Source organism: Brachycentrus maculatus, unplaced genomic scaffold, assembly GCF_059751285.1.
Source record: "Brachycentrus maculatus isolate JH-2025_06_01 unplaced genomic scaffold, ASM5975128v1 h1tg000153l, whole genome shotgun sequence".
In the NCBI taxonomy this organism is placed as follows: domain Eukaryota; kingdom Metazoa; phylum Arthropoda; class Insecta; order Trichoptera; family Brachycentridae; genus Brachycentrus; species Brachycentrus maculatus.
In genome coordinates, this window is record NW_028280906.1 from 968,815 (window position 1) to 983,064 (window position 14,250).

At 32.6% G+C, this 14,250-nt stretch overlaps 1 protein-coding gene across 2 annotated transcripts in view; it reads right to left on the reverse strand.

The window, feature by feature from the left end:
* The window catches only part of SCaMC (Short Calcium-binding Mitochondrial Carrier), a 41,413-nt gene that overhangs the window by 9,373 nt on the left and 17,790 nt on the right, over nt 1-14,250 (reverse strand). Inside the window, exon 1 of one of the 2 annotated variants that reach the window (XM_088261389.1) lies at nt 786-969. The exons of the other annotated variant lie outside the window; for it this stretch is intronic. Within the exon in view, the coding sequence (XP_088117515.1) occupies nt 786-884 (99 nt within the window). The 5' untranslated portion in view covers nt 885-969. Of the gene's footprint in view, nt 1-785; nt 970-14,250 lie in introns of those variants that run through there. 2 annotated transcript variants of the gene reach the window in all.

The window sequence follows — 14,250 nt, forward strand, 5'->3', positions numbered from 1 at the left end:
AAAAAGATCTGTTGCACAGTAAAAAGTTCAATAAGTGGCTTGATATTTATTTTTAATACATTGTGTTATATTTTTAAACTTTAAAAACGTTCTCCTGAAAAATCAAGTTTTTTTTATTTATGACGTTCTTGAAAGGAGTGAGCGATATATTCTCATGGTTTATACGTGCTAAACAATTTGTTATAATAATTTTATGTTTGAAATTCAAAAACAGTCAGGAATGTTTCATTTTTCCTATGAAAGTACATTTAGTAAGGTTAATATATGTATATAATGTTAAATATGTGTATATAATTTTAGTGGATAAATATTTTTTATATCTAATAATATATATAGAAAGAGTAGCTTCTTCGAATTTGTATTACATAAACATGATGCACTGAGTGCGCGAAGTGAAGTAAAAATTGTCATGGCATTTCGAAAACTGTTATACTGTTCTTGAATAAATTAATTCAAAAGAAATTAAAACAGCGTAACTGAATAAGTAAATAAAATTAAATAAACAGTATTGAAAAAAATTGTTAAATCAACATATACAAATACAATTTAATAATTTATAATTAAAAAAGCCTTCTTCATATGATGGCCATTAAATTCATTATGCGACCGTCGTTGATGTATATTTTGTAAATAAAAAAGTAGACGATAGATGCGTATATGCTCTACGGTCGGTTATCTAAGTTGAAAATAATACTACGCGCTGAAACCGCGAGTTTCTATATGGTATAAAATGTAATTTGGGAAATTGTCAGTGTTGTAAAATGGGTAAAAAAAAAATTGCTCACATAAAGTAAGATCTCCCAGTGGTTGAATGTATTCTCCTTTATTTTTCTTAGCGGCATTGTGCTCCATTCGCTCAACGCGTCACTCATTTTGACTAGCATTTATTAGGAACACGATTTAAAGTGTACAATTTGGCCCGAACAGGGAGACGCGCGGAGAGATTCCAGCCGAAGTGCGTCCGGCTAATAATACCGGGAAGACTGCCTGACTGCGTAGCGCGAGATCCCCGCGGGAATGACGGGCACAAGGAGATTGTGATCGGACATTCGTGTTCCGGTAGCTAATCTCGGACCAATGTCAACCGATAATTGTATTTGGTGCATTACTGAACTTGGACGCGCAAGGCACAAAGTGCTCTTGATAACGAACACGCTATAAACTCGTATCAAGAGGCTTACGGAGCAAAGTAATCTGCGCTTTTTGCATAATGTTACGCGACAGGATTTCTTGGATGACAGCCACACGAGTATATACGATGTCACGTGAGGTCGTGCAGTTGCCATACTATGTATGTTATGTTCTACGTACAGAAGTCGCATGGCCACGTTTGCTTTGTACGAATAAATAATCCGAGTTGTCAATACAAACTTAGGCCGTATGCGATAATTTCATTTCAGCGGAATGCAAAAATGCGTGAATTTTGGGTTTCGTTTGTTTAAACATAGACGAAAACTGAACCAGACATTCTCGTAGAGACGACAGAAGCCAAGAGTATCCCGTCTAAAATAGAACGCACTGGGCCGAACGGAATTCATCTTCGGTATCTCAAAACAGTGTTGGAGTCGGAAATGATTTATATTGACGGTAATTTGCGGATTTTTAGGGTAACTACCTATTCTTTTAGACATGCTTAGCAACACTTTATGCGGAAATTATGTATGGCCGCACATCAATAGGTTCAATACATTAGTAATTCAATCGATGGTCGGATCGACATTATATATGATTGTCCCGGACTCTGTGTATAAGTCGAAGCTCTTAGGTTCGAACCTCACTCTGCCACAATTTGGTTTCTGTTTTCAAAAGCACCCGCTCAGGCTTACTTAAAAATAGCACGTAATTGAATTTAATTTTTCATTATATTTCAACGATGATTTTTTAAAATAAATAATAATGATTAAAATAGGAAATAAATTAATAATAATCAAACTGGTTTTAGAGATTGTATAAAGGATTGTATAAATTTCTATCGAGTTCGACTCTGGTTTTGCATCTTGACGGTTGAAGGATGAATCACGAAACAGTCGATGCGGGAGACACAAAAAATCTTAGAAATAAGAGAATAAAATTAGGTAATTACATAATACCACGTGTCCTTAAGATTGTGAGATAAATATTACACCACACGAATTCTCAAGGAATTCAAGCGTGTTTCTAGTCCTCGGTCAAATATTACGAATAACGATGGGATAAATCTAATTTAAAAAAAAAAAGTAATTCAAACTAATTTATTTATAACCACACTTCGAACGAATTATTTCGTATTTAACTTGATGTTTCTTCAAACAAATATCTTTATGACTATCTACAAATAGTAAGTACAAAAATTCATTTATTATATAGAAAACTTCATTAAAAATATTAAAAAATATAAATAAATAGTTAGGAACGAAGTAAATAATCCTAAATCTGGTGTCAGATTTTCAGGAGAGATAGAGAATAATGGATCATTCTCACGATGTATTTTTATTGGCTAATAAATAAATATGAAAATTCACAAGACTATCGGTAACATTCCTATTGAAATCTTGTAGAGAAGTAAGGGAGACATAAATGTTTAAACTTTAGATATTTTAATAAAACGAAAAACGGACACCGCTATACGTCATCGGGTGTGTTATGGGCCATATCCAATTATGTATCTGCTTTATAGAGCTGTAATACTAGTAGTGTGGATTCGTTTGTGTGACGTCATTCGTTACCAACTTACGAAAAAAAAGTTTTTACGAAGGCGAATTTTGCAAAAGAAAATGATGAATGAAAATATTGATTATATCGGCTGTTATAAACACAAAACGAGTCTTTCCCAATCCTTTATAGGTTGAGTATGTTACATTAGATATTCCCGCGAGTGATGGTATTCTATTGCCAGCGAAAAGTTCAAAATAAAACACTTTTTACGATTGTATGCCTCGTACCTACAGAGTGTTCCACAAAATGAGGCATCATTTGTGCGGAGGAGCAGAAAAGCGCGGATAGGTATTTAATGAATATAGAACTACATCCGCGGATTTATATTTTGTAATTTACTATTGCAATACCTAGCGAATGAAATAATAGAAAGAAAAGGGCACTAAAACACGCCATACACACTTCATATGTGGGACGACCACGTTTTAACTAGAATTACAGTGGAACCTCTCATAACGATCATAATTCGTTCCAGAATCTTACTCGTTAAGCGAAACATTTCAAAGTGAATGTCGTGAAAAGGGACTTGCCCTTTCTCTGTAACTCGCTATGCGAAATATCGCTCATTAAGGAAGCAACTTTTTTAATTTTCTCCTCATGAGAGGTGCTCGTTATGAGAGGTTCCACCATACATTAAAATTTAATTTAAAACAAATTTAGTCAGTTAATATTAAACAGACTAGCACGTTTTTTAAAAGTCAGGTCTATAGATGAACAGGCGTACCTATTACTTTTTTTTAAAAATTGATTTTATTTCTTCGTATTGAAAACATGATTTTTTTCAAATGCTGATTCATAGGAACAATCAAAATTTAATCAATTGATTCGGGAGTAACTTTTTGATAATATAATAACGGATTTTTTATTTAAATTTCACTTGGTGATAACACAATTTCTTTAAATATACTGTGACGCGTGTTTCGATACATTGTTTTTTTTATTTAAAGAAATGGTGGTATTTACCTAGTAAAATATAAATTGATAAAAATTACCTAAATATGTATATGACATTCAGCTGTTCAAATATAATATGTATTTACATGTTTCCTGGCAGATTTTTTATCTGTCTTTTTTATCTAAAACATTACAAATGATATGGTGCAACTCGCGAATCAAGCGCGTGATAACACAGAAAAATAAGTGCCGTGTTCTGATAACCGCAATTAAGATAATGTAATACCTAATGATCGATATGTGAAATGACACACAGTGTGAACCTGTGCATGCTCGAACTGTGTCTGCTTTATTTCTGTGGAATACTAAAAGTTATCACAATAATGGTCAGATCACGTGTTCCTTCGTGTCAATCGGAAGATAATTCAATTTACTTACTGGATTTCTAAGACTACGGTTGAGTATGTTAAATTAGATTTTCCTCCCGTCTGACAAAGATCTATTATGTAGTTCTGCGAATTAAACGCCAAATCAACAAATATTTTTTTCATATGCAAGCAATCCATTTCGTATATTTAAAAAGATAAATCAAAACGATTATGTAAAACCAGAAGTAGGAAGAATGCAAAATTAAATAGTATTAAGGTCGTTACGTGACCATGTACATTTTTTTTCAAAACTATTTACGGTATTGTGCTGATCAATGATATTTTCTTCTGAATCAAAAAAATATAAGAGCAAATTAGGTAAATTACAATAATCGCTGAAATTCCTATATTCCAGTGTCTCTACTACACTCATTCATCATTCACTTTAACTAATACCACTTAAAAAACAATATGAATATAACATTCAGCTGCTCATGACTACCACATTTATGATTACCGGTTTCAGAATAACGTTTCCATCATCAGGTCAAATGAAGTCAACATTTAACCTGATGATGGTATACTTATTCCGAAACCGGTAGTCATGATGTAATATTTTTAAGTGGTATTACACAAAGCGCAGAATACTAAGGAGAGTGTTATATAACCATATCACAAATTTAACAATATTTTTAATACCGTAGAACGGGGCTACTTGAACTTTAATGCATTACTTGAGGCCAGTACAAAAAAAAATCTTTATTTGGTCTACAATAATGAACGTATCTACATGATTCATTATTTCCCTGACAGGTGGCACTTATTGTCACCATACTTCGATCGATACCACAATCTAAATATTTTTTGTACTGGGCTCAAGTAACACACCACAGCTCAAGTAGCCCCGTTCTACGGTATACAAAATAAAAGTTTTTCTTGATTTTATTATGCATATAATATATTATCTTACATATTTATTTTTCTTCTACTCGTACCTTATATTTCAGATTGATGTAACGTTATATTTGCCTTGATAGTATGAAAGGAAACAAACACTGTCATTCATCAGCTGCCCTAAAAATATCAGGCGTATATTTTTTAATCTTTCTAATAATGAAATCTGTGATTTAGGAGTTGGAAATATTTTACTACTTCTTTTATCATTGTAAATATTGTTTTTTTTTCCGAGTATTTGAACAAAAAAATTATAAAGCAACATCAAAACGTTTACATTTTAGACCAGTGGTTTTCAACCGGTGCTCCGCGGAGCACTGGTGCTTCGCGACCTTGTTGCAAGTGCTCCGCGAAATTAGGAAAACCAAAATTTAATATACTTGGAACAATTGAAAATATCATGGGAGTTATGTGTGGCAATTTATGCAGACGGTGCTCTATCAATGGTAGGTTCATGGGTCACAAACCCTTGGCTTAACAATTTGGATGAAGAAATGAGAGTACCTACATATCGCTCCTTCCTTTCAAGAACGTCATCAATCAAAAAACTTGATTTTTCAGGAGATCGTTTTTAAAGTTTAAAAATATAATACAATGTATTATAAATAAATATCAAGCCACTTATTGAACTTTTTACTGTGCAACAGATCTTTTTAGGTAAAACCTGAAGGTTTTTTCTCCATTTGAAAAGTTAGTATATTTAAAAAAAATAATCAAACAATACATTTTCCTCAAAATGCAAAAACAACACTTTCTGCCATGTAGCGGGTAAATATTAAGTTAAAAATATGCCGCTTTTGCTGGGATTTAGTACATTTTCTGGGCATTCCGAAAACATGCACAACTGAAAATTGACGATTTTTTTATTTGACGTTCTTGAAAGGAGTGAGCGATATATCAAATATTAGAACTTATATCGTATATAAATTTGTAAAAGCCGACCAGCTCGGGTGTCACATTAAATAATTTTCACCGCAAAAAGTTTCATCCGAGTATTTTTTAATTAATGTTATCTTTAACTTGCCGTAATAAAATAATCAGTTTTATTTTAATTAAAGTTTTCTTTTATGTATTTGGATCTTATGTTTGGTGCACCGCTAATTTTCCTTATGATTAAAAGTGCTTCCTGACTTCAAAAAGGTTCAGATCCTCTGTTCTAGACCAAAATATTTGGGAAATATGGACAGTTAATTATAATTCAGTTAACAAGAATGTTATCTGCACAAAGAATTACTCACATCGGTACTAAGAAATGGTTTAAAATTGGCAAGTAATGACTGTCATTAGATAACGCTGCAGACCCTTAATTGCGGCCCGGACCAATGAACAACACTTATAACGGGGAATTCCCGCACTAATCGTAAGGATTGTTTGCGCGCGTTGAATATGTCAACTCAAAAAGAAAGTCAAAGAGATTAAACAAAACTTAATGATAAAAGTAAAGATAGAGGTTGTGAATAAGACTGATATGATTTGAAATACACGATAATTTAACTAGGCATATTAAAATTTAGCAATATCATAAGTCTGAACAAAACCTAAATACTTGATTATCATTTGCCAATATTCAACATATCTCCCTTCTAATTGTTGTACTAGAAAGTTTCTTTAGTAACTTTAATAAATTCACTATTCGACTGTACAAAAAACCAAAAAAAATATATAGATCGAAGATTTCGAACCAATCGAATGATATAGTTACGGGTAAACCTAGGTTTATCCGGGTCAACTTAGAATACCCAATCCTGTTGGGTAATGTTTGAAAACTGACTATGATAAATTGGGATTTGCACTTTACCCATATATACCTAGATCTAGGTTAGGTTAGGTTTTTTAATTTTACTATACAATTTGTTTGATGACTTTATTATAATAAAGCGTATAAATTCAAACATTTTGTTTAAATGTTCCTTTGCCCTGACTCTACTTATATTGTCTACGTTTTCCTAACATTATCCAATCAGCATTGGGTAGACCTAGGTGAACACGGGTAAACTGCGAATTCAATTTTATTTTTGTCAGTTTTCAAAGTTAACCCAACAGGATTGGGCAATGCTAAGTTACCCGTATACACCTAGGTTTACTTCGTATTCTAGCATTACCCGTAACATATACATACACATTGAATATTTTAGTTATAACATTCATAGCAAAACGTATAAAAACAGAATTAAAACTTGAAAAACCCTGGGTGCATGTACTAAACTTTGTCTTTTTGAAACGTCAGAATGACGTCAGTCGTCTAGTAAAATATCTACTACTTACTGTATTTGCATTAGAAAGTATCGCAAAAAGAACGGCACTTAAAAATGTTTGAAGGACATAATTGGTTAGGCATGCAGAGTGAGGAAATTGACAAGGAAGCAATTATTTTTTTTAAAAAGTGTGTGACCTTTACATTATAGTGAGGATTAAAATATGTTACTTGCATACGTCACTATGTAATATGCCTCAGCGGATTATAAAAACGTAGGCAGAAAGCAGATTTTCGTCAGTACCACGCACCACTTTAAAAGCAAAACTTGAAAAATTATTAACTTATTTAAGGGTTTTTTCTTAAATCACAAAACACGTTAAAAAACAATTTGATAAAAAAAAACATAACACCTACATGTTACAAGAAAATAGGTTCGCCCACTTTGTCTTACCAGATTCATACAAAGAGGCTGACGACAGTCACTATACACTCTCATAACGAGCATAATTCGTTCCAAAATCTTACTCGTTAAGCGAAACATTTTTTTTTGTATTGACTGACCTGGAAATCACGGCTCACTAGTGAATATCGTGAAAAAGGGACTTGCTCTTTCTCTGTAACTCGTTATGTGAAATGTCGCTCGTTAAGGGAGATTTTTTCACTTTTTGCTCGCTACGCGAATTACTTGTTACAAGAGGTTCCACTGTATATATAAATATAAACATAAAGTTTATTTCTACGTCACTAATACGCGTAAATGAGCATCTATGACGTTTAATTAAAAAAATTAAAACATTTTGAGAAAGAATATATTTTTAATTTATCTGTTTTGCCAAGTGTTATAGATCCGACTGATTTTTTTTAGGGTATCGACATAGTTATTTAAATAAAAGATGTAATAAGAATAAATACGTACCTTCATGCACTTCACGACCCACTGTTTATAAAATAACATTTTTCGTTGGGTATATTATTATATGAAAACATTCACTAATTGCCGTAAATGTAAAATTATTCACTCGATAACGTCACTTGGAGGTAAACATTGATCCGTTGCAATAGTGACTGTATGTCCTAATTATCCGCAAATGCGTCACGGCCACTCATTTAGGCGAATACTTATGTCCAGGCTCCGATCACTCAAAAAGGCAAGTGACACACTTGAAAGGTAAAGGGTGACTGGAAAGCGGAAAGCGGCACACGTGGGAATAATAACTATTATCAGTGCGAACAAAGGGGTCAGTACGATCCGGTGCTGTTATATCATGGGCAAGATAGCCAAGAGACAGAAGTTATGTTTATATACTCGTTATATGTATTATACTAACGATAATCTACGTGTCAGCATAACAAACTATCTACACTACATACTTCCGAGTTAACTTATCTCCCTTACTGATCCAATGTCGAATCTCATTCGACAATGATTTTTTGCTTTTAGGTCCCATGTCGGATGTTATTCAACATTTTTTCATCATTAGTATTATTTATTGAAATTCCAAGCTTACATTTTGGTCACTTGTATCTATTACAACAGTATGTGGAGCAGAGGACATTTTTTTCCAATTGGAATGTAACTGTTCAGCTAGATTTTTTTTTTTAATTTTGGGGGACCGGAAAAGGTTAACATTTGGATTTGAATCGGCTTTTAAGATTTTACCGCCATGTGAGTTATATACAGCTAAGGACACAAAAACCATCGCACTTACCTGTTACCGCGACCCTTGACTTTGCTAAACCGCTCTTGTAAGAAATTATTTTTCCATAAATGTTTCTTTAGTACGTCGCATTAAGGATATTATCGGTTATCTTTTTACAAAATTTAAAGTTTTAAATATTACACCAGTCTTGTATTACTGACGTTAACGTAAACATCGCATAAAAATCATGGGAAGATATCGTAGTCATGCAGGAGAAAGTGAACAAGTACTTTTTTTTTACAAAAACGTGATCATTGACTATTTGATATCTTACTAGCTTAATATTGCCCTGAAAAACATCCCCAAGGGTTTTAAACTTGGAAGTATAATATATATTGACTTGTTAAAAACGACTAACTGTATTGATGTTTATTTTCTTGCCAAGCAAAAGTGATTTGAATGGCCCTCCTGAACTTTTTACGTTTTGTCAATTGGTCACTTTCTCCTGTACGACTACGATATGGGCAAAATAGTGTCGTGTAGTAGTAAACAAACGATCCACACTACTACTATTACAGCTCTATAAACCATAGACAATAAACCATATGACGTCATAAAACGTTCGATGACGGAAATTTGATGACGTACGCGTACGCACGTTTTTCGTTTTATTCAAATATCTAAAGTTTAAACCTTCATATCTCCCTTAGTTCTCAACAGATTTCAATAAGAATGTCACCGATAGTCTTGTGATTTTTCATATAAATTTATTAGCCAATAATCACACATCTTGATATTTATAAATTTTCTTTAAACTCAGGTAACATTTAACATAATTTTAAAAAAATAACGACGTATTTTGTATTGAAAAAATAAGATTTTCTTCGAAACAAATATATGGTTTTAAAAGAAAAGAGTCGTTGAAAGGTAAGAAGTTTAAAAAAATGTATATTAAAGTACATATTCTAAAAAAAGTATGCGGACACACTCGTAGCTCCTCGCACAGCCGGTCGCGTACCTAATTGTATATTTTCTATTTGCGAGTGTTTTTAAAATGTCAATAGAATTGTACTCTTATGCTGGAATACTGTTCGTTATCAACAAAAAATGGCTATATACTACTGCCTTATAGTACTGTCAAAATGTTAATGTTACTGTCGGCTGTTGACATAAAATAAATTGATCGACGGGAAAAAGACTCTCCCAAATAAAAAATAATTTGTATGAACAGAATATCGTTGCAAAAAATTAAATTAAAACTGATAACTATTTAAATCCTTTCAAAGTACAAGTGAATGACGAAATATGATAAAACATTACTTCACCCGTGTGACGCGAAGACACTACAGAAAATATCAGATCTGATGAACGATGTCTGATATCATTACGAACGAATAACATTTCAATATTTATTCACAGATTAAATTTCATTTAACAAAAGTACAGGAGCGAGTACAGAACTACATATGTCCATCCATCCATCCATGATATATATCATTGTAAAATAAATAATTCATAATATCCTAGAAATGATATGTTTACTGTAAGAAGATGTAAATACATCTACACCTAGTTTATGATACTAAATTATAAGTAAATATTTGTTTGCGTACTAAATATAATATAGCTAACTTAAGAAATAATATATATATATATACATATATATATATATATATATATATATATATATATATATATATATATATATATATATATATATATATATATATATATATATATATATATATATATATATATATATATATATATATATATATATATATATATATATATATATATATATATATATATATATATATATATATATATATATATATATATATATATATATATATATATATATATATATATATATATATATATATATATAGGGTCCGCCATCTAAAGTTTTTTTTTCAACTAGTGCTTATTTCGTGAATGGTAACACTTAGCTCATGTCTGATTTGACAGATAATTAGTTTTATCCTTCCGCTGAGCGAATATGGTTGTGTATACGCTTGAACAACGCTGGGAAATATTGCGACATTACTTTGAAAATCATGGTAATGTTGCAGAATGTGTGCGAAAATTGCGTACGGTTTTTGGAAGAAGAGAAGCACCGTCAGCTCCGTATGTTCGTTATCTTGTGAAAAAAGTGAAAGAAACTGGCATCCTCATCGATAAACCAAAGCGTGAAAAGCCAAAAACAGTGCGTACACCCGAGAATATCGATGTTGTGGCAGAAAGTGTGCGTGAAGCGCCATCAACATCAATTCACCGTCGTTCTCAACAATTGAACATTTCGGAGACATCATTGAGACGAATTTTGCATAAAGACCTTGGTATGACGCCATACAAAGTCCAATTGGTTCAGGAGTTGAAGCCAACTGACCATCCAATGCGTTTTCGCTTCGCTGAGTGGGCCTGCGATCGACTTACAGAAGATGCCGATTTTGCCAAAAAAATCATCTTTTCGGATGAAGCTTATTTTGATCTTGGCGGGTATGTAAACAAGCAAAATTGTCGTATTTGGGGCACAGAAAACCCGCACGCATACATTGAAAAGCCGGTACACCCAAAACGAGTCACTGTTTGGTGCGGATTTTGGTCCAGAGGCATAATTGGGCCATTTTTCTTTGAAAATGAGCAAGGAGTGGCCGTTACAGTCAATGGCGATCGTTATCGGGCCATGTTGAACGGATTTTTGTTCACAAAAATTGAAGAGGAGGATATTGGCAACATTTGGTTTCAACAGGACGGCGCTACGTGCCACACAGCCGAAGCTACACTCGATGTTTTGCGCCCTGTTTTTGAAAAAAAAAAGTTATTTGGCGGACCCTATATATATACTAATTTACTAATAGGTCTCGGGTTCACGTGAAAGGTACAACATGGGACCCATAGGGCACAGAAAAAAACATAAATCAATGTCTCAAACGGACTACGAGACTACTAGTACACTGTTATCCAATATTTTATAATAGTCTAAGTCAACACTGATTTTCAGTACATCTTGATATTTTATTCCTTTTTTATACACATTTATCGTTTTTGTGATATGTTTTATTCATTACAATGTCCGTGTTTAATGCCAAAATTGGCACAGCGCGTATTAGTGATAGAAAGTTGCCAAGAGCGCGACATCAAATAGCTTACAGCTGCCTACTATCCATATTCACAAATCCTGTTAATATTCGACCCAGTAACGTTAATACAAAAATATGCTAGGCCGGTCATCACCCCCTGTATCTCACCCTCGTACAAAGCGAGAAGGTATACACAAATAATATGTATTCTAAGTAATTGACTTGGAAACAGAGTCATAAAAGAGTTGTGTATTTGATTCTCGAATGTATTATAGATAAACAAAACGAATGAAAACATTACTAAGCGAAATCGATTACATTTTCACAAGTATGCTCGTATTCACCTACATTTGAACCCGACAAAGAATATGGATGATATATAAAACATATTTGAGAATAATCGATGAAAATATTCACGTCTCATTTGCTTATATCTCGTAATTAATTAATTAATCAACTTAACGAGAGTGAATAACTTCGCTGGGCCCGTTATCTTATCACTCCAAATGTTATTTCATTTGACCGAGTTGCTAAGCTTAAATAATTTTCAGTGGAAGAAAAAAAAATAGTACGCTGGTCAATGTGGATTTTGGACTTAACCCATTGGCACACAGCCGCCATATCTTAGCGGCTAAGAATATTTTACATTCGCATATCAGCCGCGGCTAAAGCCACACTTGCGTCTGTGGGTGGTTCATATTATAAAGATACTTTTGTGTGATATCTATAAATCAGTATAGAAAACATTCGGTTATGGATTATTTATTATTATTTTTATACAAAATTTACCGAGAGAAGCTGAGAGAAGCATTATCGATAAAATTAAGAAAGGTGTGTTGAGATGGTTTGGACATGTAGAACGAATGAGTGATGAAAGAACGGTAAAACAAATTTATGAGGCGAATGTTGGTGGGAAAAGAAGCAGAGAAAGACCGAGAAAAACATGGCACGATCAGGTATGCCAAATACTTGAAAGTGGTCAGGTTAGGAGTCCTAACAATCGGCGGGTATGTATGAAGAGATGCATGAACGTGGAAGAGGCGAAGAATGTTTGCAAGGACAGAGTGGTGTGGCGCTCTATTCTCTCTGCCTACCCCTGCGGAGAAGCGGCGTGATGGTTAGTTAGTTAGTTCAAAATTTACAGCACTTGACCAAAGATGTCTCTCTGTAAGGATAGAATTATCATTTTGATTAAAATAACAACTAAAATAAGTTGAAATTAAAAACTTTACATCCCCGGCGCAATATTTTACTGAGTTATTTTTTCAAGTTTTCTTGTCAATTTATCACATTTTCTGATCTATAATATACGTGCTTAATAGTTATATGTACTATATTCATGTATTGGTAAAACAGTAATACATAGTTATAATTTTTTGAGACAGTTTATTTTTATAACTCGGTTGAATTTGAACGCCTTTGACGTTTCAAAAGTATGAGTCACACGTGAGGATTATGATTTGTTGGACTGATTTATACCCCAAAAATTAAACTGTTTAGTGCGTGCTACTTTTTCTGCATTTAGAAGTAATCTTTAAATTGTTTGTTCTTGTTTTATCAGGTGCAAAATATTAGCGCGTCGTTGTGTAAACGATCGAGATAACACTGCGTTTATATGAAGCAGTGCCCTATGCAAAATTGGGGTGCGGTAAGGGATTTATTATTATTATTATGTATATCACCTCCCATCCGGGTGGGGCAACGTTTTTACATTCAATTAATATATTTGTATACATATGTAAAAAAAAAAACAAAAATAATAAAAAATAAAACTGATATGCGGATGGGTTAACATTGTCTATCAGGGGTAGACAAGAGGTCGCAGTCTGATAATCACCTTCGCGTATTTAAAACTATCAGCAATAAGTTTGGTTTTACCTTTTACTAACGAATGAAAGTGGAATTTTTTCGTATTCAATTTTGGAAAGAACTATTATATATTTATATTATTTATTGATTCGGCATTAACTTTGTGGAATGACATAATTATTTTATTAAAATTAAACACTTGAATATATTTAGAAACCTTGTTCTTGACTCACTAGAACTTCACTAGAGACATCTATTGGTGAGATGTAAAGAAGCTTTTTATTAAGCAGAAACTCTTATTTAGTTTATGAAAATTAAACACTTGAATATACTACTTTAATGAGTTTTATTTATTCAATGTTTCCTTTCAATACACCTTAATATATTTTTGTCCGTTAGTTTTAATTTGTACCAGAAGATGAAAACATCTGTCGTTTTCGAAACTAGTCGTAAATATAAATAAAACTCATTAAAGTGGTATATTCAAATGTTTAATTTTAATAAACTAAATATTTGTATTCAGATGTCATAAAACAAAATGTACTTTATTTCCCTTATAACCTTTACTATGACTAAATTATATTGTATACCCACACACATGCCATGCC